The sequence below is a fragment of the Palaemon carinicauda genome, chromosome 25, assembly GCF_036898095.1.
Source record: "Palaemon carinicauda isolate YSFRI2023 chromosome 25, ASM3689809v2, whole genome shotgun sequence".
In the NCBI taxonomy this organism is placed as follows: Eukaryota; Metazoa; Arthropoda; class Malacostraca; order Decapoda; family Palaemonidae; genus Palaemon; species Palaemon carinicauda.
The window spans coordinates 99754679-99780400 of record NC_090749.1 but is presented as its reverse complement, the minus strand read 5'-3'; the positions used below and the strand labels follow the sequence as shown (position 1 = coordinate 99780400).

Genomic DNA, 25722 nt, shown 5'->3' with positions numbered 1-25722 from the left:
GCAAAAGCCCAAAGAAAAGATTCATAGTACCAAGCATGTAGGGCATCCTGCCCATTTCTCTGTTGGGAAGACGTCACCTTCAGGGACTCCAACGCCATCCTCCTCTGTGACGTTATTACTGATAGGCCACGACTGTGGATACCTGCCCCATGTACGTACAGTTGTTTGAGTTCATCTATGGCCTCTCACATCCCTCGAACCAATCTGCTGCACAGCTATGGAATACAAAGTTCATTTGGCACAGCATTATCAAGGATGCTAAGGATTGGATCCAGGCCTGTACTTTATGCCAAACTTCAAAAATACATCGACACATAGATTCAGGAGGGGGCACCTTTCCTCAACGTCAGTGTCGTTTTGCCCACATTCACATCAACATAGTAGGTCCCCTACCCACATCACCAGGACACAATTACCTTTTTACCATCATAGACCATTACACTTGTTTGGCTGAAGTCATCCCTAGGCAAATTGCAATGGTCCTTTCATGTCCATCTGCCTTACTCTCAGGGTGGGTAACAAGATTTGGTATCCCTGCGCATATTACTTCTGACAGGGGTACCCCTTTCATCTCTCAATTGTGGACATCATTAGCAAATCTCCTGGACATCTCCCTACGTCAGAAAACTGCTTACTAACCTGCAGCTAACGGAAGGGTTAAACGTTTTCATTGCACCCTCAAAGCCGCTTTGATGCCCCACTGCAATGACTCCAACTGTTTTACTCAGCTTCCCTGGGTCCTCCTGGGATTAAGGACCACTCTTAAAGACACCCTGGATGTCTTGGCAGTTGAAATGGTGTATGGTGACCCATTGGTCATCTCAGCCAAAGTTTTTCTGTCGGCAACCTAATCCTACAATCTCCAGCACCTATTTCATGTGGGAAAATTTACTCCCTGTCGCCAGATGTACAAGCGCCCAGTGAAGTAACACATACTGAAAGATTTAAACACTGCAAAACATGTCTTCGTGCGCACCGACACTAGCAAGCCACTGCCTGACGCCCCCTTACATGGGCTCTTTCCTCAATATCTGTCGCAACCGAAGACTATTTTAATTACCATTTGTGGCATAGAAGACTTGGTCTTCATTGATTGACTAAAACCTGCATATCTCCTACATGATTACCCTACTACAGTTAGCCCTATTTTACATGTAGAACTTTTTTTGAGGGGAAGCCATGTAATGTACGTGTTTCATACATGCTCATACACTGTAATGCTATTGCTTTTTTATCTCTAGGTCTCTCCCACAAATGCATAAACTTGTTTAAGCTTACCATAGTTTGTTTCACATTGTTGGAATGTTTGTGCCATTGTTACCCTCAACCATTTGTATGTAAGCTCGTTATCTTGCTGAATAAAGTCACTTACATTCACCTCGCCTTTCTGTTAGTACCTAATAGCTACCTCGTGACACGACCAACCCATTATTCTCACACTTGGTACAGTTTCTCTTTCTATTCATGTATGACCCAGGGCCTATCACTTTCTCTTATGATAAATAAGGGGACGTGGTGATAGTGGCCTCTATCTGCTTCTCCACAGATCAAGCCTGGAACACTTCCAGGGAAGTTACAGAACCTTTCAGTTTTCGTTCCAAGGGAACTTTCAACCTTCTAATCAGTTAGTCTTCCTAATTAAAGGACTCAGTATTGTATGGATAAGAAAAATACAAATTGCTTAAAAACAAATTTATTTTTGGTTAAGAATTTGTCTTTTTATATCAGAAAACTCCAACAAATATTTTCATCATTTCCTTTTCCAATGATAAATGTTCTCTACTATTTCAGATTTTTCATCCCAAAGGAAATAATCATCAATCTATTGTGACGAAGATTATGTAAACTACTGAAGATATCTACAAGAGATACAGGACTGGGAAAAAGGAAGAAGGGTCTGTGTTAGTTCATGCTGTAAGACTTTCATGTAGAGAATAGGAAGTTTGTTGTTAACTTTATATTTGTCTGCTGTTCATGATAATATTGAAGAGGATGTCATCCAGTGATAGGGAGGGGATTATGGAAGATTCCTTTTCACACACTGCAGTCAAGATAGAAAATGATGATTTGGTCAACAGTTGTGGACTCTTTGATGATGACTCTCTTTTCATGGACCCAGACGTGGAATTCAAAGCAGAGCCAGAATTTGAAGCAGAGCCAGAAATAGAATTCAAAGCCAAGCCAGAAATAGAATTCAAAGCCAAGCCAGAAATAGAATTCAAAGAAGAGCCAGAATTAGAATTCAAAGCCAAGCCAGAAATAGAATTCAAAGCAGAGCCAGAAATAGAATTCAAAGCAGAGCCAGAATTCAAAGCAGAACCAGAAATATTTGAGTCAAATGAAGGTGACATGAAATACTGTTTCGACTCTGATGCATCAGTGAGTGAGGAGGATTCACAAATCAGCGAAAGGGAAGTCAATAAAGAGGAGGAGAAGAGTGTAAAGACAAGTGTAAAAGAGGAAAGTGACATACATTTGGGATCCAGTAGGAAAGAGGACAAAGGAGAGGGAAGAGGAAGGGGGAAAGAATGTTCACAGAAAGAGGAGCAGATGGAAAACAGAGGCTGTGAAAAACCTCTTTGTCAGGAAAGTGATTCCAAAACTCAAATTGATGTTGGTATGACAGAGAAGTTGTTTGTGGGTGGAAATTCTGAAAAGCAATTTAGTGGAGTAGTTAACCCCAACACTCAAATGCTAATTCACACTGAAGACCTGTTCAGATGCAGAGAAAGTGACAAAACATTTTCTAATAAAATTTATCTTAAAGTACATTATGAAACACACAATAGGATAAAGTCATTCAAGTGCAGTGTCTGTGATAAAGCATTTCATACGAGAAGTCATCTTGCAAGACATTTTAAAATTCACAACGGGGAGAAACCATTCAAATGTGATGTCTGTGACAAAGCATTTAATTTGAAAAATATTCTTGCAGCACATTCTAGAATTCACACCGGGGAGAAACCATTCAAGTGCAGTGTTTGTGATAAAGCATTTCGTACGAAAAGTCATCTTGCAATACATTTTAAAATTCACACCGGGGAGAAACCATTCAAGTGCAGTGTCTGTGACAAAGCATTTCATTCGAAATGCGCCCTTACAAAACATTTTAGAATTCACACTGGGGAGAAACCATTCAAGTGTAATGTCTGTGACAAAGCATTTAATAGGAAAGGTAATTTTACAAAACATTTTAGAATTCACACTGGGGAGAAACCATTCAAGTGTAATGTCTGTGACAAAGCATATAATTCAAAAAGTTCCCTTACAATACATTTTAGAACTCACACTGGGGAGAACCCATTCAAATGTGATGTCTGTGACAAAGTATTTAAGACTAAATATAACCTTGCAACACATTTTAGCATTCACAATGGGGAGAAACCATTCAAGTGTAATGTCTGTGACATAGCACTTCGTACGAAAAGTTATCTTGCAAGACATTTTAGAATTCACTCTGGGGAGAATCCCTTAAAGTGTAATGTCTGTGACAAAGCATTTCATTCGAAAAGTGACCTTGCAAGACATTTTATAATTCACACTAGGGAGAAACCATTCAAGTGTAATGTCTGTGACAAAGCATTTCATACAAAAAGTGACCTTGCAACACATTTTAGAACTCACACTGGGGAGAAACCATTCAAGTGTAATGTCTGTGACAAAGCATTTTCTCAGAAAAGTTCACTCTCAAGGCATCATAAAGTTCATAATGGGTTTTGATGGAGAAAAGATGATGATAGGAACACAATACCAAGGACTCCTAACAAACAGCTTCAAGAAAATGGTGGGCATATCAGGAAACGACCAGTGTAGGTTTTGTCATGCAGCAGTTGAGAGTGTTGGTTATCGGGTTTCAGCCTGCCAGACACTAATTCGCAGATGGTCACTACACAGCTCATCACAGTAAGATCTGTAAATATATACATTGGAAAATATGTAAAGAATACAAAATTGAAGTAAAAGATAAGATATGGGAGCATGAACCAGATCCAGTTACCACCAACAGATACATTATATCTTCCTGTCGGGATTATCTCATCATAAAAGATGGTATAGGAGGAGGTGCTATAAGACCTGATATTTTGATCTGAAATAAAGAAGAAAAAACAGCAAAGATTATAGATTTGACAGTACCCAGTGATTTCGGCCTCAACAGAGCTGAGAGGCAGAGAATAACAAAATATCAAGAACTGAAGAACGATCTGAAAAATTACTTGTGAACTGAAAGAAATAGAAGTAATACCTGTGGTGGTGGGGGCAGCAGGACTTATGAAGAAAAGCCTGAGACAATACCTTCAGGGGATACCAAGTTACCCAAGCATAAATGAGGAGCAGATTGCTGCCATCAAGGGAACAGTGACCATCTTGTAAAGAGCCCTCGGATACAAGGCTAGTGGAGTATAGAGGTGCAACCGTAGACCCCAAGTTGAGGTCCATTGCATCACTAATATAAAGTAGAGCCAATGAAGGTATTAAGACAAAGAGTGAAGCCATTTAAGTGCAGTGTGTGTGATATGACATTTGCCTGGAGAACACTTTTTTTCAAAGCATAGGAGGAAGATTTGTGCTGGAGAAAATTTGTAAGGAAGAGGGGAAGTTGTGGTCTTTTGAAAAGAAGAGAAAGCTGGTGTAAAGCGATTAAATTTCCACATTTACCAGACTCTAGTTTTGCTCTCTCTTGTTAGGTCAATCAACTGGGATTGAGACAGTTCCATTGCAAATGTCTCTTTACTGGACTTTTACAAACAAGTTTAATGTAATTTTGATCAAGCAAGAGAAACATGTCCGATTAAAGGAGATCTGTGTCTCCCTGGTGATGTTCAGCTGCTTGTACTATTGCACTCTGATGGGTCATCTCATGTTAGCTGGTTATGCACCTCCTCGTTGTACTGTACCTCTGACTCCCTAATTATTCACATCCTTTGTTGCTTAGGAACATTTGACACTTAGGAACCTTAACTGTATTTGTGGAGATTAAATAATTAGAGGAAATACTTGAACAACAGAAAACAAAAGTGTTTTATTTGCATTTTTCTGCTGATCTCTTACGCAGTATGTGGTGGAGGAGGGACATAATTACTGTAGTGCAGCTTTCTTTAAGGATTTTTGTACTTAGTTAAATTTTACTCAATTAGTTTATTATTATTATGCTAAATTTGTTTTGTATTTCAACTTCTATTATTGGTTTATTGCTACACATCATACAAACCTTTGACCTTTCATAGAATTATGACTTCAGGTAGTAGTAGTGGTAGTAGTTGGCGACTAGGCATCCCCTATACACCAGGTAGCTTAATTGTGTTACAGTATCTGTGCTAACTGTCTTTATCAAATACTCTATACCTGTTCCTGTTGGGTTGCATGTCTGATGCTGTCCTATCCCTCATGTGTACGTGACCTTCAGTGTCTGTCAATCTCTGACTGCAGAAGATGAACTTCAAGTTCTATCTTTCATCTTCAAAGAGGTCAAGGAGGGCTGATCTATGAGTTGCCTCTCTCTCTCTCTCTCTCTCTCTCTCTCTCTCTCTCTCTCTCTCTCTCTCTCTCTCTCTCTCTCTCTCTCTCTCTCTCTTTTGGGAGAGAGAATCAGTGCATGCCGGTAATGTCAATACCTGCTGCCATATCGGGTCCCCGTTGAAGGGTTCCTGAGATGACAACATAATCTTCTGATGTGGCGCTGCCAAGGAAGAAGTTACAGAAGCACAGGACGACTGATAAGTCTGATTCTCCACAATCTCAGTCTGGTTCCTCTGCATGGTTTTGTTGGAGGAACAATGTTATAGCAACACCCTTCCATTGGGAAGGCGTTGAGGTACAATACAAAGTACAAGGGGACACGCTCCTGCTACCAGTGCCAAATCTCATGAGAGATGAGCCACAAGGTCTATTGGTCAAGATACATACCCTTGCTCTAATTCCTCTCCTGCCAGGATGCTTGCCAGCAATTTGGTGACCTCTTCACACTCACGAACTAGCAGGTGACCACGAGAAGCTCTCCTATGAAGGTTGACTCTTCAGATCAGTTTTCATAAGCAGTGAGCACCTTTTCCTTGCAGACACCTCTTAGTATCTCTCCACATGTACTATCATTCCCACAAACATGATGATTACTGGTTTGACCTAGAGTTTATATAAGTTCACGATCATTGCCAATTTCAAGGACACAAATGTTACAATCTCACGAGCAGAAGCAGTAATTGTTCACTCTCTTCTTTCAATAGCCTTCCTCATCTGCTTCTTGTGGAATTTGCCACTTCACCCTACCTCTTCAAAGATAGCAGTCGGGACCACTGTCTTATGAATAACCTCTAAGAAAGACCTCACCATTTGCTATGGTGATTCTCTCCTGTTGTGCATGCAGTTGACCACCTGCACCATTTGCTTCATTCTCCAATCCTGCATATTGTTTGGATCTTGAAAAATTTAATAACCTTTTTTCCTCCTCCTCCTCCTCCTCCTCCTCCTCCTCCTCATATTTGTATCTTAAATCCAAACACAAATCAAAGAAAGACCATTAAGTTAATATATCAGTAAAGAGACAAACCTCAAGGAAAGAATATATTGCAAACACAGGATATCAGAGAACAAATATGTATGTGTCCCTCTGCTGCTGAGAGCCCCTTTTTGGGCTTTATCCCTCTCCAGTTTTTTCTTCCTACCTTTGCCAAAGCTAGCAGTGCAAAATGCACTGTGATTATCTTGCATTCTCTTCTTGTGCAGTGAGAATCTGTCAAACTTAGACACTAGCTTTCTTACCTGATGGTGTCTTTGCTGATAGAAAGGTTCCTTTTCAATTTGAATTCTGAGGGAAAGTTCAGAATTCCTAAGAGCAAAATGTTACCTTACTTTGAAGTTCTTCCTAAATGAATATTTTTGTCAGTTAGACTATAAAGAAAAGGGAATGTTTTTGTGTCTGTTAAGTTGTAAATTGACTTTGAATATTTCTTCTATTTTTTTATTGCTTACATGTATGTAACTTAAGTGTATGTTGTATTATTCTTTACTTAAAACAAATAATTATTAATTTGAGATATTGTATTTTTCACGTGAAGTTTTTAATTGAATAAATTATTTTTAAAGAAATGTCCTTATTCAATTTACTCTTTAGTTCCTTTCACACTTCAGTATTATTAAATGGACAGTTGTTCCATAACTGGAATACAAACCTTAGCTATTTAATAGGGGTATTACTTTCGGCGTAGCGGAAATGACGAGCCATTAAAATTTAACGAGGGTTTACTACTCACACCGCTAGTTAGCGGGGGTAGGGGAGGGTAGCTTGCTACCCCCCCTCACACACCCCTGTGCTTGAACTCACTTTGCTCTCGGCTCGGATGGTAGTCGGACGTGTCCACTGTCATCCTTTCCGCTCATTGGCAGCCATCAATGCTTTTTTTTGCTTTCTCTTTTTGACAGTTTTGTGTGTGAAGTTGGCCTCTGCTATTATGTGCACCTGCCCTGGATTACCCGACCGCCCCTGTGGAACATTCATGTTGGCGGTCAAGACAGACTCTCACGCCCTTTGCCCTTCCTGTAGAGGTCAACGGTGTAACAGTGATAATAAGTGTAGTGAGTGCAGGGAGTGGTCTACCTCCCAGTGGGAGAGGTTTTCACGGTGACGGAAGAAGTCCAAATGGGATATTTCCCCTTCGAAGGTTTCTTTGAAAGGAGAAAAACCCAAGGCCTCTTCTTCCGTTGCTCAAACCTCCTCCAAAGCTCCCAGTCGTCGGTCTCTTTCGAGAGACCGTTGAGTGGTAGCGTAAACCGTTGTACTGTTTTCCAAGCTCGGGGTTCGAGAGATGGCGTTGCCTCCCCTAGCGAGGCAGCTTCACCTCTCCCTCGGGGAGTATTTGTCAGTAATCCCTCTTTTCCAGCTTTGGTCTTCCTTGGGGCTTGAGGGCTCGCCCTCCAAGGAAGTCTTACTTGACTACATCCTATTGGGTGCCGCTGTCAAGCCTCCGGCAGAGGTTGATCCTCTGTCGATTGTCGACGTTGTGGTGTCAGAGGTATCCAGTGCTGCATCTCCTACTACCTCTGACTCTTCAAACCCCACAGTAGATGAAGGCTTAGTTTCTCCCGTTCCTGTTCAACCAACGAGGGAGAAACTAAGTACAACAGTCTCTCCTGCTAGTGTTTGTCCCCCTCGGGGGAATTCACTTACAGAGACTCCTCTTCGGAGGACTGCAGAAGGTCAGCTTGGTGATCCCATGGCCCCCAGAGGGCATATTCGTCGCAAGGCTTGCCTTCCTCTTAGCCAGAGAGACCTTCCTTCACCTGCGGTGAGTAGGCGCCTCTTTGGTTTTACATCTTCGCTGTAGTCCCCCGCAGAGGAGCCTCATCAGCGATCACCGACTGTTCCTGCTTTGGTCCTTTCAAAGAACGCGTCGACCTTCCACCCGTCAGACCTGCCGACCTGCCGTCACCATTCCTGAGTGCTGATGCGTGCTACACGCCGACGAAACCTGACCTCCACGCTCGTCAGGCATCATCTACTAACCCTAATACAGGGCATCAAGGGCGTATGCGCCAACGCGCGCATACTTCCCTCACGCATTATGCCAGCAGAGTAAAGCATACGCGCCCACGTTCTCCTGCGCGCCTGGCTTTGCCTGAGCAAGCGCGCCCACGCCTAGCTATGCAACATCCCTAACCTGCGCGCCATCAAACTCCTGCGCGCCAGCGTTCTCCTATGCGCCAGCGCTCTCCAACGCGCCAGTGCTCTCCTGCGCACCAGCGCTCTCCTGCGCGCCAGCGTTCTCCTGCACGCCAGCGATCTCCTGCGCGCCAGCGCTCTCCCTAGCGCCAGCGCCCACGCGAAGCAGTCATCTCTCCTGCGCACCCACGATCTTCGGATCTGGGCGCTGTTGGGAAGTCTATACTGACTTCTCCCACGCACCAACGCTTGCCAACGCGCCAGCACTCACCTACGCGCCAGCATTATTCAGCGCGCCATCGCGCCGACACGCGCAGTCTCCTGCTCGCGTCCACGAGGATACGAGTGTGCGCCCTCGCCCATTCTCTCATGCGGTTGCGCGCCCACAAGATGGGCGCCCACGAGCAGCACAGGCATCAACTGCGCGCTTGCGCGCCAGGGGTATCTCTCTTGCGTGCGCTCGCCCTACGGCTTCTTCAGGGGCACGCGAACTCTCGCCTGCGTGCCCACGTGTTCAACGCCCTGATCCCTGTGCACCCACAGTCTCCCGCGTGCACTCCTGCGCGCCTTCAGTCTCCCGCGCACCCCCGCAGTCGCCCGCGGGCGACCCCTGGTATTTTCCATCGCGCGAGCGTCAATATCCTCCCGCTCGCGAGGCTGCTGGACAACGCACGGCAAGGTCACCATCGCCTCATTCCCCTCCCCGCAAACGCATTGCGGCGGAAGGGAAACATCCAGAGGGGTCCAGGATCCCTATTCCTTTTCAGGCGAACCCACTTATGGAAACTCCTCCCAGGGATCCTTTTATCCCTGTTCCTTCGAAGGGGGTGTCTGACAGTGCGTCTGTCAGTCAACAACCTTGGTTCGGTGCACAAATCAGAGCAGTGACACAGGCATTCAAGCCTGTTTTCTCTGAATTAGGGCACAGATCCTTGGCTGTCTCTACCCCTCTGAAGAGAAAAAGAGGAGTTCCGGACGCGGTAACTTCTTCAAGGGCTAAGTTGACTCCACTCAAGCCTTCATCCCCCAGACTTTCTCTCCTTCCCTGTCGGACGAGTACTTCCTGTCATCAGGGGAATCATTTGAGGTGAGACTTTCCCCCATCGCACCAATGAGGTAAACCACTCCTCGTGCTGAGAAGTCTTCCCAAGTGGGGGCTGGAAAGAACTTGCCATCTTCTATGTTGGAGTCCTACATCCTTCTCAGGAAGGGTGCTCAACAAAACCAAAACATCGGTCACTCTTTCAATGACCCTCATAGCTCTGTTATGGCATCACGCGGAATGGTTCCCGGACCGTCTGCAACTCCTAACGGAGCTAACAAGAGAACTCCCTCCACGGCACAATCTGCTCAAGCAACCACATGCCAACATCTTCCACAAAACCGTAGCATCGCTACGACTTCACGCCTGGAGACTATCCACCATCTCCTCTCTGAGAGAGGATTTTCGCAGCAAGTTGCTGTCAGGATGTCTGGACATCTGCGAAAGTCATCCGCAGCAGTCTACCAGGCAAAGTGGAAAGTCTTTTGTGGTTGGTGTCATGGAAGGGGTATCTCTTCACTCGATGCCACTATTCCAACAATAGCGGAATTCCTCCTGTATTTGCAGGAAGAAATGCGCCTTTCAGTCTCGGCAGTGAAAGGCTATCGCTCAGCCTTAAGTGTAGCTTTCAGGCTGAAAAGAATGGACATTTCTTCATCGCTAGAACTTTCTCTACTCATACGTAGTTATGAACTTACCTGCCCTTAGTCGGAAGTGAGACTTCCTCCATGGAACATGGTTCTAGTTCTCAGATCTCTTATGAGACCTCCCTATGAACCATTACACCAGGCATCAGATCGCCACCTAACCTGAAAGACGGTGTTCCTGCTAGTTTTGGCTTCGGCCAAGCTTGTTAGCGAACTTCATGGTCTCTCGTATGACATGGCCTATTCAAGGGGATGGGGGGAGGTAACGTTCAGCTTCGTCCCTGAGTTTATTGCTAAGACTCAGTATCCTGGAGAAGCGAATCCTCGATTCTAGTCTCCGCTCTGTAACAGATGACCCAGACCATCTCTTCCTATGCCCAGTAAGGAGTTTGAGGCTATACCTCAAAAGAACAGCTGCAGTCCGTCCTCATGTGCCAGCATTATTCGTAAGCACAGGGAGGACTAAGAGGAGGGTCACCAAGAACACCATCTCTGCATGGATTCGTAGGGTCATTCATCTGGCCTTGAATCCAGATCCTCATCCGTCACATCGCCCTAGAGCACATGATGTCAGGGGCATAGCTACGTCCCTGGCCTTCAAAAGAAATTTCTCTGTGAAGCAGGTCCTTCAAGCGGAGGTGTGGAAGCGTCAGACAACGTTCACAGCCCACTGCCTGCAAGACGTGACCCACAGGAGGCTCGATACGTTCTCTATCGGCCCTGTGGTGGCTGCACAACAGCTGGTTTAAAACCTCAAGCTCCTTATTGGACAAGTAGCAGAGGGCTGAGGGCATTGTTACCCGGTTTTAGTCTGCATGAATGAAAAGGTTTGACTTGCCCTTATTCTTTTCTTCATCCTCCCCTCTTTTGGGGAAAGCAACATCCTGGGTTCTCTGCATAGCTGACCTCAAACCACTGCAGGTAAACTATGCTCCCTTGTGTTCCTAGTATTAAGTTAATACTGTTACGTCCCCATACCCTGGCGAGGTGGTATTGGGAAAGTCCTAGTCTACAAGTTTCCATCTAAAGAGCTTCAGAACAACTTCCTAGGACGAGTCACACTTCTTCATACCTTCACACACTGCTTGCGTAGGCCGCAGTCCTTGTGTAGCAAGGTTCTAGCGAGGTGCAGGGACGCCTTGTTTCTTGGGTGCTTACACACTCAAATAACGAGTCCCCGGGCAAAGCCAAAAACCAGTACTGGCTTGGACGTCCACCCTTCCTAATGGGTGAGTCACCCCTATTAAATAGCGTGGTTTGTATTTCAGTTATGGAACAAATGAGAAATTCGTAGATAATTTGTATTTTTCCTAACTATACAAACCTTAGCTATTTAACCAAACTTGCCTGCCAGCCCTATCCCCCGTGAAGTCCTACCTCCAAGCAAAGTGAGCTCAAGCACAGGTGTGTGTGAGGGGGGGGGGGGAATAGCGAGCTACCCTCCCCTAACCCCGCTAACTAGCGGTGTGGGTAGTGAACCCTCGTTAGATTTTAATGGCTCGTCATTTCAGCTACGCCGAAAGTATTACCCCTATTAAATAGCTAAGGTTTGTATAGTTAGGAAAAATACAAATTATCTACGAATTTGTCATGTCTCAAGGTAGAAAGTATTTAGAATTTGAGATATTTACTTCTAAATCTTAAACATTGGCAGTTAACAAATGAATATTCAAAGAAGAAGAGCATAAGCCAAGGAGCTCTGAAGTCACAGAGGCAATTGGGTGAAAGATAGATTTTATTATGACTCCTTTGTAATAATGTAGGGGACATGGCTACACTGTTTACTCCACATTGACAAACAATTTAGGTGATTAGTTATCACTATGTTTACTCCAACAAATTAACGTAATTTTGGTTTTGTTTACATAAGTAACCTGATCTTTTTGAAGATGGATTTTGAAAACAGACAATTTTTCACTTTACATTTGAACTTGTTAGTCTCTGATGAGGTCAAGCAAAATTGTAAACACAATTATATTGATATTAAAACCTATAATTTTCCTCTGTATGTTCATATTATTTAGCAAATACTTTACTGTACTCTGTACCTATGATCAACAAAATTGTTTCTTTATATTTCAGTGGTATACAGTAATGATTTAAGCTGCAGTCTGTAACTAAATAAGCAGGAATTGATATGTTCTTATATACACACAATCTTTGGCTCCCAAACTTTGGAGAAAGGTCGACGTAGCTGTGTGAAATGTATAAAGCTATTAATGTAAAAGTCAATTAATTCATGATTTGTTCCAACACCTAATACAAACCCCTTTGCTCTTTACAGTGAATATGTATCTTAGCAAAATTTGAAACCAGCCAAAATACTTTAGCAAGGTTTAACCACCCACTGCTAGTTAGCGAGGGGTAGACCAGCCCCCCTGCTCACACAGGAGTGGGAGAGACTGGGCATTATCCTTTCAAATCCACCCCAGATGATTCTCATCACCCTAGGACTAGCAGGGGTTAGAAATAGACTTGGATCAACTCGAACCTCTCACTCTAACTGTTGAAGTAATAGTTCCTCCTCCCATACCACCGAAGGTCATACAACGTAAGGAGGCTAGGAGGAAGGTGTCGTCTTTGCTCCTCGCGACCTTTACCACTCAAACGTGAGAGAGATGGGACTCGTAGACCATTCTGAAGAATAGAACGACATCTGAGATCCCAGATTTTCAGGAAGGCATTACTGATCCCAGATTGGCCTCTTCAAGATCAGGGGCCTGTGGCTTACCTCGTAGGTCTAAAGTCCTTCTAGATTCATAGTTGATTACTTTGACCCACCCGGGTTTTTATGGATGTGAGCTCGGGGGTTGAAGATTCCTTTGACGATGTCTTGGAACATTCTGATGGCTTGCTGCTGGTGTCTGCTAGTCCAATGATATCTCTCTTGGAACAGAAGGACTCGGACCGTCTTTCTGCAGGTCTTATACTGCATAAGGAAGATCAACTCCTTGGGAGATCCAGATGATGTTCCCACGAGGGAAAGGGTACTGTTCTTTAACTCTTTTATGATACCCCAGCAAGACTAGGGTAGCTTTGCCTTGCTCTAGGGAGTTTAAGGAAGCCAAAAGTAGGGCCTATGCCCAAGTAGCATGAGTTTCCCAGTCCCTCAAGTTGGTACGCTTGTTTCGTTTACTTCCTCAGCTGTATATAGGACAGAGGAAATACTGTGAGATTGTAGATGACAATCCATTGCCTCTACTCTGGATCCAGCAATTTTTGCTTTAAGGCAGACTTTGACCCTCAAAAGACTCCCATCTCTGTCAGTGACCTTCACAGTGACGGACGCTGCAAGTATGGACCGGGTTGAGAAGTGCTCTCCGTGGTTGAACTACTGGTTGGGATCAATGGCATACCTCTTCAAGAATGAAGACTTCACCGAGCAGAAGAGAGAAGTGATGTGCTCCTTCCTTCTTTTAGGCACCAGAATGGTGGAATTCCTAACCCACAATGTTCTCAGTTAGTGAGTCAAGTGGGTTTTGAGAAGGTGTGACATCGTCATCTCAAAATTCTAGAAGCACATGCCAAGGAGAAAAGCTCTTGAGTTTTGCAATAACCTAATGAATGGTCATTCCTATTTAACGTGGAGGACTTCGAGTTAGTTGCAGAGCAGTGAAGGAAGGCGAACCAAGACCTCCTCTTCCCTCAGGTAATGACATCACGTCCATACTCCTCAGCACCACCGCCACAGAGATCGTCTCTTACAAGATGACAGGGGCACAAGGGAAAGTCAAATGTCCCAAAGCAGGCTGCCTCTTAGAAGCTGAGCCCCAAACAGCCTTTTCAGGCTAGAGGGTCACGAGGTAGATGTGACCTTTCCTGCTAAGGGGCTAATCCTCTTACCAGTCCACTGATGGGAGGATGGCTACAGAGTAGGTGGCAGAGGTGGATGTTTCATGGGGCCAAACCTTGGTCCAACCTCCGAGTGATGTTGAGTTCCTATGGGAAGGAATCCTTGAATGAACAGGCCTCTCATGCCAAAGTTCAGACCATGCTAGAGAAGAATGCTTTTCAAGAGGTCCTAGACAGGTCTCTAGAATTCTACAGTCGACTCTTTCTTGTAGAAAAGATATCTGGAGGCAGGAAACCAGTCATCAATCTCTCGACCTTGAACGAGTTTGTCCAGCAAACTCCGTTCAAGATGGAGACCACAGAAATGGTTACGCAGGCCGTCAGACCAAGGGACTTCATTATAAAACTGGATTTGAAAGACGCATATTTTCAGATCCTTATCCATCCGTCTTTAAGGAAGTACCTAAGATTCACCCTGAACAACCAGATGTACCAATTCAAGGTGCTGTGCTTAAGTGTGTCCTCATCCCCACAGGTATTCACAAGGATCTTCGCCATAGTGGCAATTTAGTCTCACAGCAGGTGTCTACTTTGTTACCTAGACGATTGGCTGATTCTCGCAGACTCGATGGAGATCCTTTTCTTTCATTAAGACAAACTCTTCGAGTTTTGCTATGATCTGGAAGCTTTGCTAAATCATGAGAAGTCCTCTCTGCAACCAGCACAAGACCGGGTATATCTCGGGATGCAACCTGGGATCTTGATGCTCAGACTGGTAATAAGAGTGAACTATGTTCCTCTGAAGGACTAATATAAGTTTCGAGTTTGCCTTAACTAACATACTCCTATCAAAAGGAGTCTAGGAATTATACACTTTTACTATTTAGTAAAATAACCCCCCTGTCACCAGTGTGTTCACATGTATCAGTGTCTGTTCCAGCTCCACCTAGCAGAGGGTTGTTACAATCGCATGATCTTGCAGTCTTCAACTACAGTTATTGGCAGTGGGCCTCATCTTTTGCTAAAAATCAAGACTACAAGACAGCAGGTGTCCTTTTATTATTTTCTACTACATGTAGAATATACAGTATTAGTATTTTTACACCCCTACCACAGGGCAAAAGAATTATTAACTGGTATATATCTATCAGATTATCCTCTTATATCTTATTCATGATATTACAAAAATGTTCCATCTATCTTTGCATTCCTTCCTTTAATGTTGTGTTTGACCCATCCCTCCTGTTGAGTGATACTTTCTTCCTATTTTCCTTACTCAAGGATATTTCCTCAATATAATTCTGTGGATTGAATAACCTAAAAAACAAGTGCTGCTACTCATTTTATTTTCCCGAGATGTTCTTTCTCATCTCTTCCAGCTCTTCTTTTAACTTCACTGCCTACACTTTGGTCCTCATCTCAACCTACTTTCATTTCCTCTTTGAAATTCTTGTATAAGAACCTTCTGCTTTTGTATCATCATTACTGTATCATATGTCTCATCCAAACTCAAAGGTCTCCTCCGTCTTGTTACTCTATACATCCCTTGGCTTCTTTTTCAGCAGACTGTCATTCATTCTCCTTCTACTTCACTGGTTATGACAAATGAAACTTAACTCTTGGAATTTTTTCCCGTTGATGATTGCGTCTCAAGGATTTTATTCCTTGACCTGGCAAGTTGATTATACTCAGGACTCCATCAGCTGTTTTAAGTTGGGTAAAGGTAAGCAACCGATGCCAGATGCTTACCTTTACTGCCATGGAGTTAGATTTCTTTGAAGTCTTGGATCAAAAATTCCATCTGTTCTGTGTTTGCTGATCTGTTGGTGGATGCACACGAGCAACTTTCATCCTAGCGAGTGTTGTTGATTCTACGTTTCTGCCTCACTTATTGAAAGCAGTTGCTTTGCGACCAATTGCCTGATTTGGTCTGCAATCAAAGCGCTAAGCTTTGCTCTCTGCCACTAAAGTGGAAGTTAGTCTTTCACTTGAGAGATATATTTGCCTTTTTCTCCCTCTGAGCCTGCTGAGTGCTGACCCTTCAGGGATCTCAGCAGAAGCTAATGTAACCTGCTGTCCTAGCCACGTAGTTCATGTATCCAGACAGCTCAGAAGCATTCTCACGTTCCAACGCGAGAGCGCTCTGGTTCTTCAGAGTTACTGGGAGAACCTCCTCACGAGGTGAAAGCTAGCCTTTCACCTAAGAGTTTGCTTAATGCAAGCAATCTTTCATCTCCTCAAATTGGCATTCAATCTCTAGCTAGCCCTGATTTTGGTGCCAAAAGTGAAAGCTTTTATTTTCATTTGGGAGATTTTGCTTAAACTTTGAATGGTTTAATCTTTTGTGTTATCAAGAATCTGTAGACTTAGTCATTAAATTCATGAACCACTCTTTGTAAATTATTCATTTTGTGAAAACATTTAGTTGAATATTTTGAAATGTATCAAGTTTTTCAAGGATTGTGTCAACCAGTTTTGCATAAACTCAATGCCTATCGGATGGTGGCTAGGCTCGGCCCACTTGCCAGGTAGAGCAACCCTCGCTATGACTTTAATCACAGATCAGTATGGTCGGATTTCTCTGCTGCTTTTGACCTGGCAGTTAGTTTTTCTTTCTCTTTTCAGAGTGATTGTTTTTGGCGGTTTTGGATGGAGACTCTACGGGCATACATGATGCTGTGCTCTGGTAAATCTGGTCTGAATTGCGGCCAGTACATTAGAAAACCGGAAATGGATCTCTTTCATCTTTGTGTCTTTTGTAGTCATGTTTCTTTTGTCCATGATTCTAGTCAGCTGTTCCATGTGGAGAAGTCGACTGTAGGATGAAGATCAGTCTTTGACCTTTCTCGTTTGAATAAGGTGGTTCTGCAAAATTTGTTCAAGATAGAGACATTAAGTGCAGGTATGTAGACCTCAAGGACATATATTTTCAAATACCAATCCATTTTTCCGACAGAAAGCCCCTCTGCTTAGTTCTCGTTGGATTTGTGTACCAGCTCAAAGTTTTATGTTTTGTGCTGTCTACTGTTCCCCATGTGTTCACATTCACCTCATCTTGCATCCATTTGAACTGGACTCATCTTCTGAGATATCTTGACGATATTTGATCCCGTTTAATCTTATTAGCAGCATTTTTGGGCCGGAGCCATGTCGTCCTGATGGAAGTTCCTCATTGGCAGCTTCTACTTGGGATGTTTCTGTGAGTGATATTCCAGAGAAATTTACCTTGAGATATCAACGGAGTTCCAACCTCTGGAGCGAATATCCCGAGAGATATCATGTATAAATTAGGGACTTGTTAATAACAAGCCATGGTTATCCTTCCCTAAATAAAGTTAGCCTTGTCTCGAAGAATAGGTGATGGTAGGGTACGTGGGCAAGAGAGCCGTTACAACTCGCAATCCCAATGTGCTACAACTAACATATTTCCTGTTTAAACTATTCCCCTTTGCAGTGCCATCCATCTTGTTTTGCTTGGAGAGTTTCTGTTAGTTTTCTGAATTTTTTGAGTGATTTTCGATCATGGATGCTTCAGCTTCTTCCTCATCGACTAAGTTGAGTACCCCCTTTTTTGTGTGTTGGAGTATTTCGTATCTCCACCATATATTTTTATTGTATGGCATGCTTTAATTGTTCTGAGGCCAGCATGCTTTCGGCGCCATTACGTCATATCAATCGCTCAGAAACGCTTAGTTATTTAGTTATTTTACTTTAGGAATATGTTTTATTTTATTATTCTAAAGTGTGGTATCCCCCATCATTCCTTGGTGTTTCTTGTGTGTTTTTATCAGCATTTTCTTAGGCTAGCCTGCCCTAGCCAGCGCCCATGCCTGGTAATTTTCACTATGCACCATACCCTTCTTTCACCAAACCTTACCAGTTGGGTGAGGCTGTCTATCCTCCCATGCTGTCGATTTGTCATGGCAGGGAGTTGCAGTCTTGAAGGTCCTTCTGGGAGTTGGATAGTGTTCTCAGTTGCCCTAAGTAGACAGTTTTCACTTTCCACTTAGCCTATATGTGTGGCGAGGCACCACAGGTCTTGGGATCCTGTTCCCTGTGGCTACTTATGTTTACTCATTGGAATGCCTTAACCCCTGTTCTGATGCTGACTAGTAGACCTCCTTGTGTCGTCTTAACCATCATTGGGTTTCTCTCTTACTCTTTGGTTATGAGGACTTGTCCTCTATGCCCTATCACGGCAGCCCCTTTGGAACACTATTGCTGTTCTAATGTTGCCTTTGGGCCTTCTTGTCATGCTGCCTCACCATTTTCTGAGTCTCCCATCACCACCACCTTCTTCCCCTTTCCTTGTGCTTGTTAGTGGGCCTACTTGTGGGATAACTTTCCTGGCCTAGGTAGGTGAGATTTTCTCCTCCGCAAGTTAAAATCTCTCTGCCGCCTTAGAGACCACCTTTGGGTGTTTCTCTGCCCCTTCCCCTTCCTAGTTAGGCCATAACCTGACTGTACTGGAACTTTTGAACTCTTTAGGACTGTGTAATTGGAACTTCTCAGCCTACATTGCGCAAAGGAACTATGATCTTTTGTTCCAAATGTTCTTTTAATATTACTGTATAACGATTCACAGGTGATATTTTCCTTTTATGTCACGAGTATTACTGTTTACTTCTCTGTTGCATAATTTGGGGTCTGAAAACTCTGGTTTTCTTTATATGTATATAGGGCATATATTGTTGTATTATTATTACTACATGTATGTACTTTCGGAAGCATTGAAAGACTACTATCCATTTTTGCGTTTCCTTCCTTTGGACCTGCTATCTATATAAAATGAAAATAGTGAATCAAAATATTTTAACACTCTTTTATAGACTTTGGTCTTTTCATCCACTGAAGACATAAAGTTCTTCTTCACAGTGAGTGGGACTGTGCTATTGATTTACTTTGTTGCTACTTTTGTACAAACTTCTCGCTTACTCTTATCGTTGGGTACCATAGTTACCAATGCTGTCGGAAGTATGCTTTTATCTTTGGAGTTACAGGGTTAAAAATCTTCTGGCCACAACTGAGAATGATAATTCTCTGCTACACTTCCATTACGACGACATGGCTCGAGCCCAAAAATCGGATTGTGACATGAGAAAAATCTATTTTTGGATGAGATAGCCATGTCGTCCTGATGGCCCGCCCGTTATTATTCCATCCCCTCCCATTTCTCAGTGTGGGACCTTGTGACATGCGATAGCTGCTTCTGGAATGGTTCAACAGGAAACGTGTTAGTTGTAGCGTATTGAGATCGGGAGTTGTAACAGCTCTCCTGCCCACGTATCCTACCCTCGCCTTTCCTTCGAGACAAGGTTAACTATTCAGGGAAGGATAACCATGGCTTGTTATTAAAACGTCCCTGATTTATACACGATATCTCTCGGGATATTCACTCTGGAGGACAGAACTCCATTGATACCTCTAAGGGAAATTTCTCTGGTATATCATTTGCAGAAATATCCCAAGTAGAAGCTGCCAATGAGGAACTTCCATCTGGAAAACATGGCTCTCTCGCCCAAAAATAGATTTTTCCTATGTCAAAATCCGTTTTTTATATTAATTGCAGAAGCAGTTTAATGAGAGCTACTCAATTTTCATACTGATCTGTTTGTTTTTATGGTTTTGAGTTGAATAGCCTTTCATAGTTTATTCATTACAAGTGATTTCAGCATCAATGACCTTTGATGTTACGAGGCAGGAAAACTCAAAATCATTGATTCCAAGTAGCCTCAAACCAATTTGTTTCCTTGTCGAGGTACCGAGAGAACTAACCTAATGGCCCAACCTCCTCTATGGGTCCCACCTGCAGAGGTATCCCAACTCAGTGGCATCCCTCTTTCTTCACGGGTGGCAATTATCCAGTACGTCCTCCAGCAAAAGGCTTTTTGTGAGGCGTTGCAAAGTGGATGTCTGAATATCTGTGAATATCCTCTGCAGCTGTGTGCCAGAGAGAAAGAGGAAGAGTGGGCCATCTTGAGGTCGTTGATTGGATACTTCTGGGGTCGGAGCATTTCAATAATTGATAGCCGATATCAGTCTCAGTGGTGAAATGGTTACCTTTCCTCTTCCTGGGAATTGTCTGTGCTCATGAGGAGTTGGGGCAATCCTGTCCTCCCAGAGAGCTCAGGCCTCGGGAATGGAAAGTCAAGAGAGTTCTTTGATCTGCCTTTTTCAATTTCTTCTTCCATTGCAGGTCCAGTTTGTTGGTGTATGCCCTTTTTCCTTAAATGATTTCTTTCCTTCTTTATGTACGGTGGTTCCCGTCTCAGTGAACTTGTAAAGTACTTTTCTCTTTTATATTTCCTCCCATATATTTTAATCCAACACTTTTATTACTTTGTCTATATGCTTTATGTTGAGGAGGAGACCCAGGATATTAATTTTCATGTGTTGTTCTTCAAAACATATCAAGAAATATCTATTTTACCAATGCATTTTCATTGTCTTTCATGATATATTTGACATAGTTGAGTTTTGTGCATATCTCTGCTGTAGTAGCAGGAGTACCCAACCTCTGCAATTAATACAGTTATTGGTGTATACTTTGGAGCTCTGAATATTAATCCATAAGTTTTGTTTTCTAATATTGTAACTTATCTATCTCCTCTGTTGAGTGCAGCAGGCTTGGGAGGGCCACCAATCTCCAAAAGACATTTCCTATCATTTGTTATGTTGCAGCTTCTATCTGAGACATTGCCTTATAATATTGGGATTTATTATATATTTGTTCTTTATGCTCTTGAAATTTTGGTATGTGGTATCTCATGAGTCATTTGGAGCAAAGGAAGGTCTCCTTTCTTTACGACCAAGACACAGAACCAAGCCATCACAACCCCAGGTTAGAGTCCTCCGTCTCCATCTTTACCCTCCAGGACCAGACTAGTGAGGCTGCTACGGCACTCCCTGAAAAGAACTCAACCTTGCAGACAAGAGTACCAGAGGCTGTATCTCAGTGCTGGTAGAGTGAAGAAGAGGATATCAAAGAACAAGGGTTTTCTCTGTCTTCATAATACCATCAGGCACACTATTTCGTCACCTAGAGAGACATCTGGTGGACCTCCCAAGGTGCAAGAAGCTCACAGAGTCATGGCTATTGGTTCCTCTCCATCCTTCAGGAAGACTCAGTAGCGCAAGTTTTGGAGTTTGGAAAAGCCAGACTATCTTTAGCTTTTCTGGTTGTGTAGCGATCCTATATACCTCAGGAGATGAAAAGCATCTCCTGAGGTACACTCCGCCATAATGTGTTGAACTGAACTCTAGATGCAAGTGAGCCACTCAACAAAGTAGTATTTTCTTCCAGCTATGTTTGTATTGTATTGAAGGATCTCCCAAAGGAAGGGGATGAAATGTATGCAAACCCCTTCCTCATAGACGACCATACACTTGTACACTATATCCTTAGGGATGTAGATTCTTCCATTAATGGCTACCAAACTCCTGTGACTTCTTCATTCTCAAGAGGTTTACAGAAGTCAGGACTTTTGGTCCTATAATGGGCAAGAGTGCTTTGACATTTCCCTGATAAGTTAACCAGCCAGTTATTTTCTGTTTTGTGAATTCCCAAAGATCTCTTTATTAGTTATCTATATATTATTCAATCAACATTTTCTCTATGTATTCCACATACATATTTGTTTGCTTTCAAACTTCTCTCTTCTCTGTTTAATGAGAAAGAATCAGTTGAAACTTTCGCTACCCTTTCCTTACCATTCACCTTTCACACTTCTATGTCCAAAATTCTTAATCATTTTCACCCCCTTTACTTATGTGTTCATTCCTTTTCGCCCATTCCTGTATTCGTGTCTCTGGGTAAGACATATTTCAATAGAGAAACAAAGACATCTTCAAATATCTTGTTGGACATTTATCTAATAGATCATTTCTAAAACCCTTAATTTAGTACAGATTCGTTTCAAAATCTCTTTTCCAATCATGCACTAAATATCATTCTTATTAGAAATGATGTATTGATACATTTGATTTAATGAAGCAATTAATCTTGGGGCAATTTCTGTTAATGTTAATAGAAGTCTGGCTTTACCTAATGGCTATTGGAAAGCAATGATGATAATAACATTAATTCTTCTTAAATGTGCAAAGGAAGTGAGTTTGCAAAAGGTCGCCATTTTCTTCAAAATTTGTATATGAAATCTAATTATTTGATAGATATTCTTTTCACAGACATTTCCTCCAAGAAGAAGAAAACTTGCTATTATTCAATGCAAGTTTTGTTAATGCAATATTGCAAACTCTGGTTAAAAACACTTAGTGTTACTTCAAGTACAATTATTGTTGGGGGAAATTTGCTATAAACTACATGATGTGTAGACGTTATATTTCGTTTATTCATTATTAATTCTAGTATATTAAAGGCTTTTTGTACCTAGTTGTTTTTTATTTAACAATCATATATATTTTATTAACATTTGAAGCATAAGAAAGAATTTTGTCTAATATAAAAAAAAATCTTAAAAAAACGAATTATTTCATGGACCTAGTGGCTTGAAGATTCATATATTGATAGAAATAATCTACATTTATAATATATTTAAAATATGACACACAATTGTTTAGTTCAAATCAATAAAAATGCAAAATTCATGAATTGAAACCTAAATGTAGATATATCGATGTCTACCATGACAACTGAATTTCATGATATCCCGTTTTCTTTAATAATCAGAAATCGAGAATTTGTTGTTATTCGAAGGAAAAATGGCTTCGTTTTTCTTATGTAATATAATCTAAAGTAAGTTACATTTCTTATTTAATGTTGCTTCAGAATATAATTAGTATAATCAATGTAATCTTGTCATCATATAAAGGGTATTGTTATTGTATAAGGCCATTGTATACGTCTGTGGGTGGCCTCCCCATATCCCATATCCTGTAGGATATTTAATCCCTAGAGACGTTTTATCCTTATATTAATAGACAGAGTTTCCCATAGAAATTGTCCCTATGGGATAGATTTAACCTCAGGACCCCAAGACCATGAGGTTGAAGGACCCTCTTGAGTCACAGGTTGGTTGATATTATTATAGTTTCGGTCGGGGAAACCTTTCTTAGTAAAAAACCAACTTTGGGTTTTTGGTTGGGGAAAACACATTGGGGAAAACGGGATATAATGGGAAAACAAACATTTTCTTCTCTATACATTGTGTTCTTGGATGTATAATAAATCCATTGAAAACTGCACAAATTATATATATTTTATACTTATGGTTTATTTTTCATTTAGATTTTGACATTCTACGGATCGGTTGTATTCCCTCATATTCGTTCGTTTGTATGTAGCCTACATACCAGTTTTGCCAGTACGTACGGAGTTTAGTGTTTTTATTTTTCGTTTCACTGAAGAACCTTTATATTTAGGGTAAAACATTTCGAAGAGAAAATGTCTGTTTTCCTGTAGTAATTAACATGATTTAACCAAATTTGACCTTCATTTCAATTCCAACCAAACAGAACAACCAGTTCGGCTAAATTCATTTGACACAGAAGTTAGCCGAAGTTGTTGTTCTGTTTGGTCGCGATTGAAGTGAAGGTCAAATTTGGTTAAATCACTTCATTTAATACAGGAAATCATACATTTTCTGTTTGAAATGTTTCCCTGACCCTAAATAAACTTTTACCAGCGTTGGTAGGGGTCTGCGCCCTTGTAACTTTTACGATAATTGTGGTATTTTTGGGTATTGGGTTTAATTGCATTTAGTTTTCCTATTTTTATTTTAGGCTAAACAGGCATTGTACAGAAGTAGGCAAATAAGAATTTTCAATTTTCAACTGAGAGTTGACAAAATCTCGTCACGAAACAAAAGATTCTCAGAAACCTGATCTCTCGGACTTTGCTTTTTTTTCTCTTTGGTAAAACCTTCTGTCATGACCTACATTGAACCTGTCTTGGCCTACACATAGGCTAGCTATGAAATTACCTCAAATTATAAACAAATTAGTATTATAGAATATCTCCTTGTCAGCCTAAGGACAAAATCTCAGAGTTAGGTTAGTTTAGGTTTTGGTCAATTTCAAGGATGTTTCTTTCTGGGAGATGCTGGTTTTGACATACCGGGCTCAGCACAATTAGGCGTCGCAGCATTTATGGTCTGTTTATTCTTGTGTTTATTTTACTTAACTTAACAAACTCTGATTTTGTTACTTTTTTTTTCTTCCAATTTTACTCCAAAGTTTTCTTCAATTTTCTATTGTTCAAGATATACCCAATATTCAAGACCAAATCCAAATGGTTTAGCAGATTTTATGGAAATAAATAACAGTTGTATAATACAGTACATTATTTCATTATCATTTATTCAATTGGGATTTATATTGAAAAATAATTCACTTAGTAATTTAAACTAAGACTTTATAATTTTTGTTTATCTTATGTTTCAGACTTTTTCATATCAAAATGAATACTGTATTACCATTGAGCATTGCTTGTAGACAGATGGTAGACTATAGAGTACAGTACAATAATGTGTTACCTTGAGCAGAGTCAAACATCTCTCTTATTCCTCATAGTTTTGTCATTTTCATTCCTTATTAAGCTGTTTTTTTATGTGATTGTGAATTCCATGCACAGCACAGTATGCAGTATTTCATATTATTTTTTTCACAAAGTAAATTTCTTTTTTATATTCCTCAGGAAGACGTTGTAATCGCCTTCTGGTATCAAGCTGATTGTCCTAATCTTTGCTGTGGCAGGAGATAACACCCGTCATATTGTCAGGAGTCTCACCACAAAGGTGACTAAGACAATCGCCATCCAGCCTCATAGCAGCTCAGCTTATCGGGTTCCATCATTGCCGTGACTCCAGACCCCCTCGTTTTCTTGGGTGTTAGTAAAGTCAATACTGTATTCAATGGAGATGCAGATGGTTCCTTATTCTGCCATTTATAGAAAGAAGAAATGAAGAGGAACAGATAAATCCAGAAACAATGGAATCCGTTGCGTTGAATTCTCTTGTCCGAAGACTGAATGAGACAGGTATTGGCTGAAGGGACATCCACTGAAGACTCCTCTTTTTTCATTGGTGAGTTTGGGAATCAGGGTTTTGGGTACCATATCATACTATGGAAATATAAGTAGGGTTGATATTAAGAACAGTTCCCTCTGGAGTACTGTTCCCTATGTGTAAGAGGCCGTGTCATAGATCTCAGTGGCCTTTGGGTTAGGTTACTTCCATTTTCCATCTTCCCTCTTGACCGTTAGATTTTCTTATTCTCTAGTCTCTGCCCTTTAATTTTTAACAAGTCTGGCTTAATAATTCCTTTAAAATAATTACTATATACAGTGTTGTATGATACTGTACCTATAATCATTATTAACTTCTTGCTGAGCTTTAGAAATAAGACCTCACTATTTTATAATACATTATAGTACTGTATTGAACTGTATTCTAATATCTACTGCTAATCAGATTAGTTCCATAACTGGAATACAAACCTACGCTATTTATTTAGGGGTATTGCTTTTGGCGTAGCTGAAATGACGAGCCATTAAAATTTAGTTAGGGTTAACTGCCCATACCGCTAGTTGGGGGGGGTAGGGAGGCTAGCTTGCTACCGCTCCCACTCACACA

At 41.7% G+C, this 25722-nt stretch overlaps 1 protein-coding gene across 2 annotated transcripts in view; it reads left to right on the top strand.

Moving 5' to 3' along the window:
• Positions 1-25163, top strand: part of LOC137618731 (zinc finger protein 454-like) — a 199935-nt gene extending 174772 nt beyond the window's left edge. Inside the window, exons 4-5 of one of the 2 annotated variants that reach the window (XR_011039830.1) lie at positions 1792-1895; positions 24786-25163. Coding sequence is in view for 1 of the 2 variants with exons in the window: in XM_068348900.1 (XP_068205001.1) it covers positions 1975-3720 (1746 nt within the window). In the remaining variant the exon portion in view is untranslated. Of the gene's footprint in view, positions 1-1791; positions 4006-24785 lie in introns of those variants that run through there. The other variant, XM_068348900.1, reaches the window with a different exon arrangement.
• Positions 25164-25722: the final 559 nt, after the last annotated feature.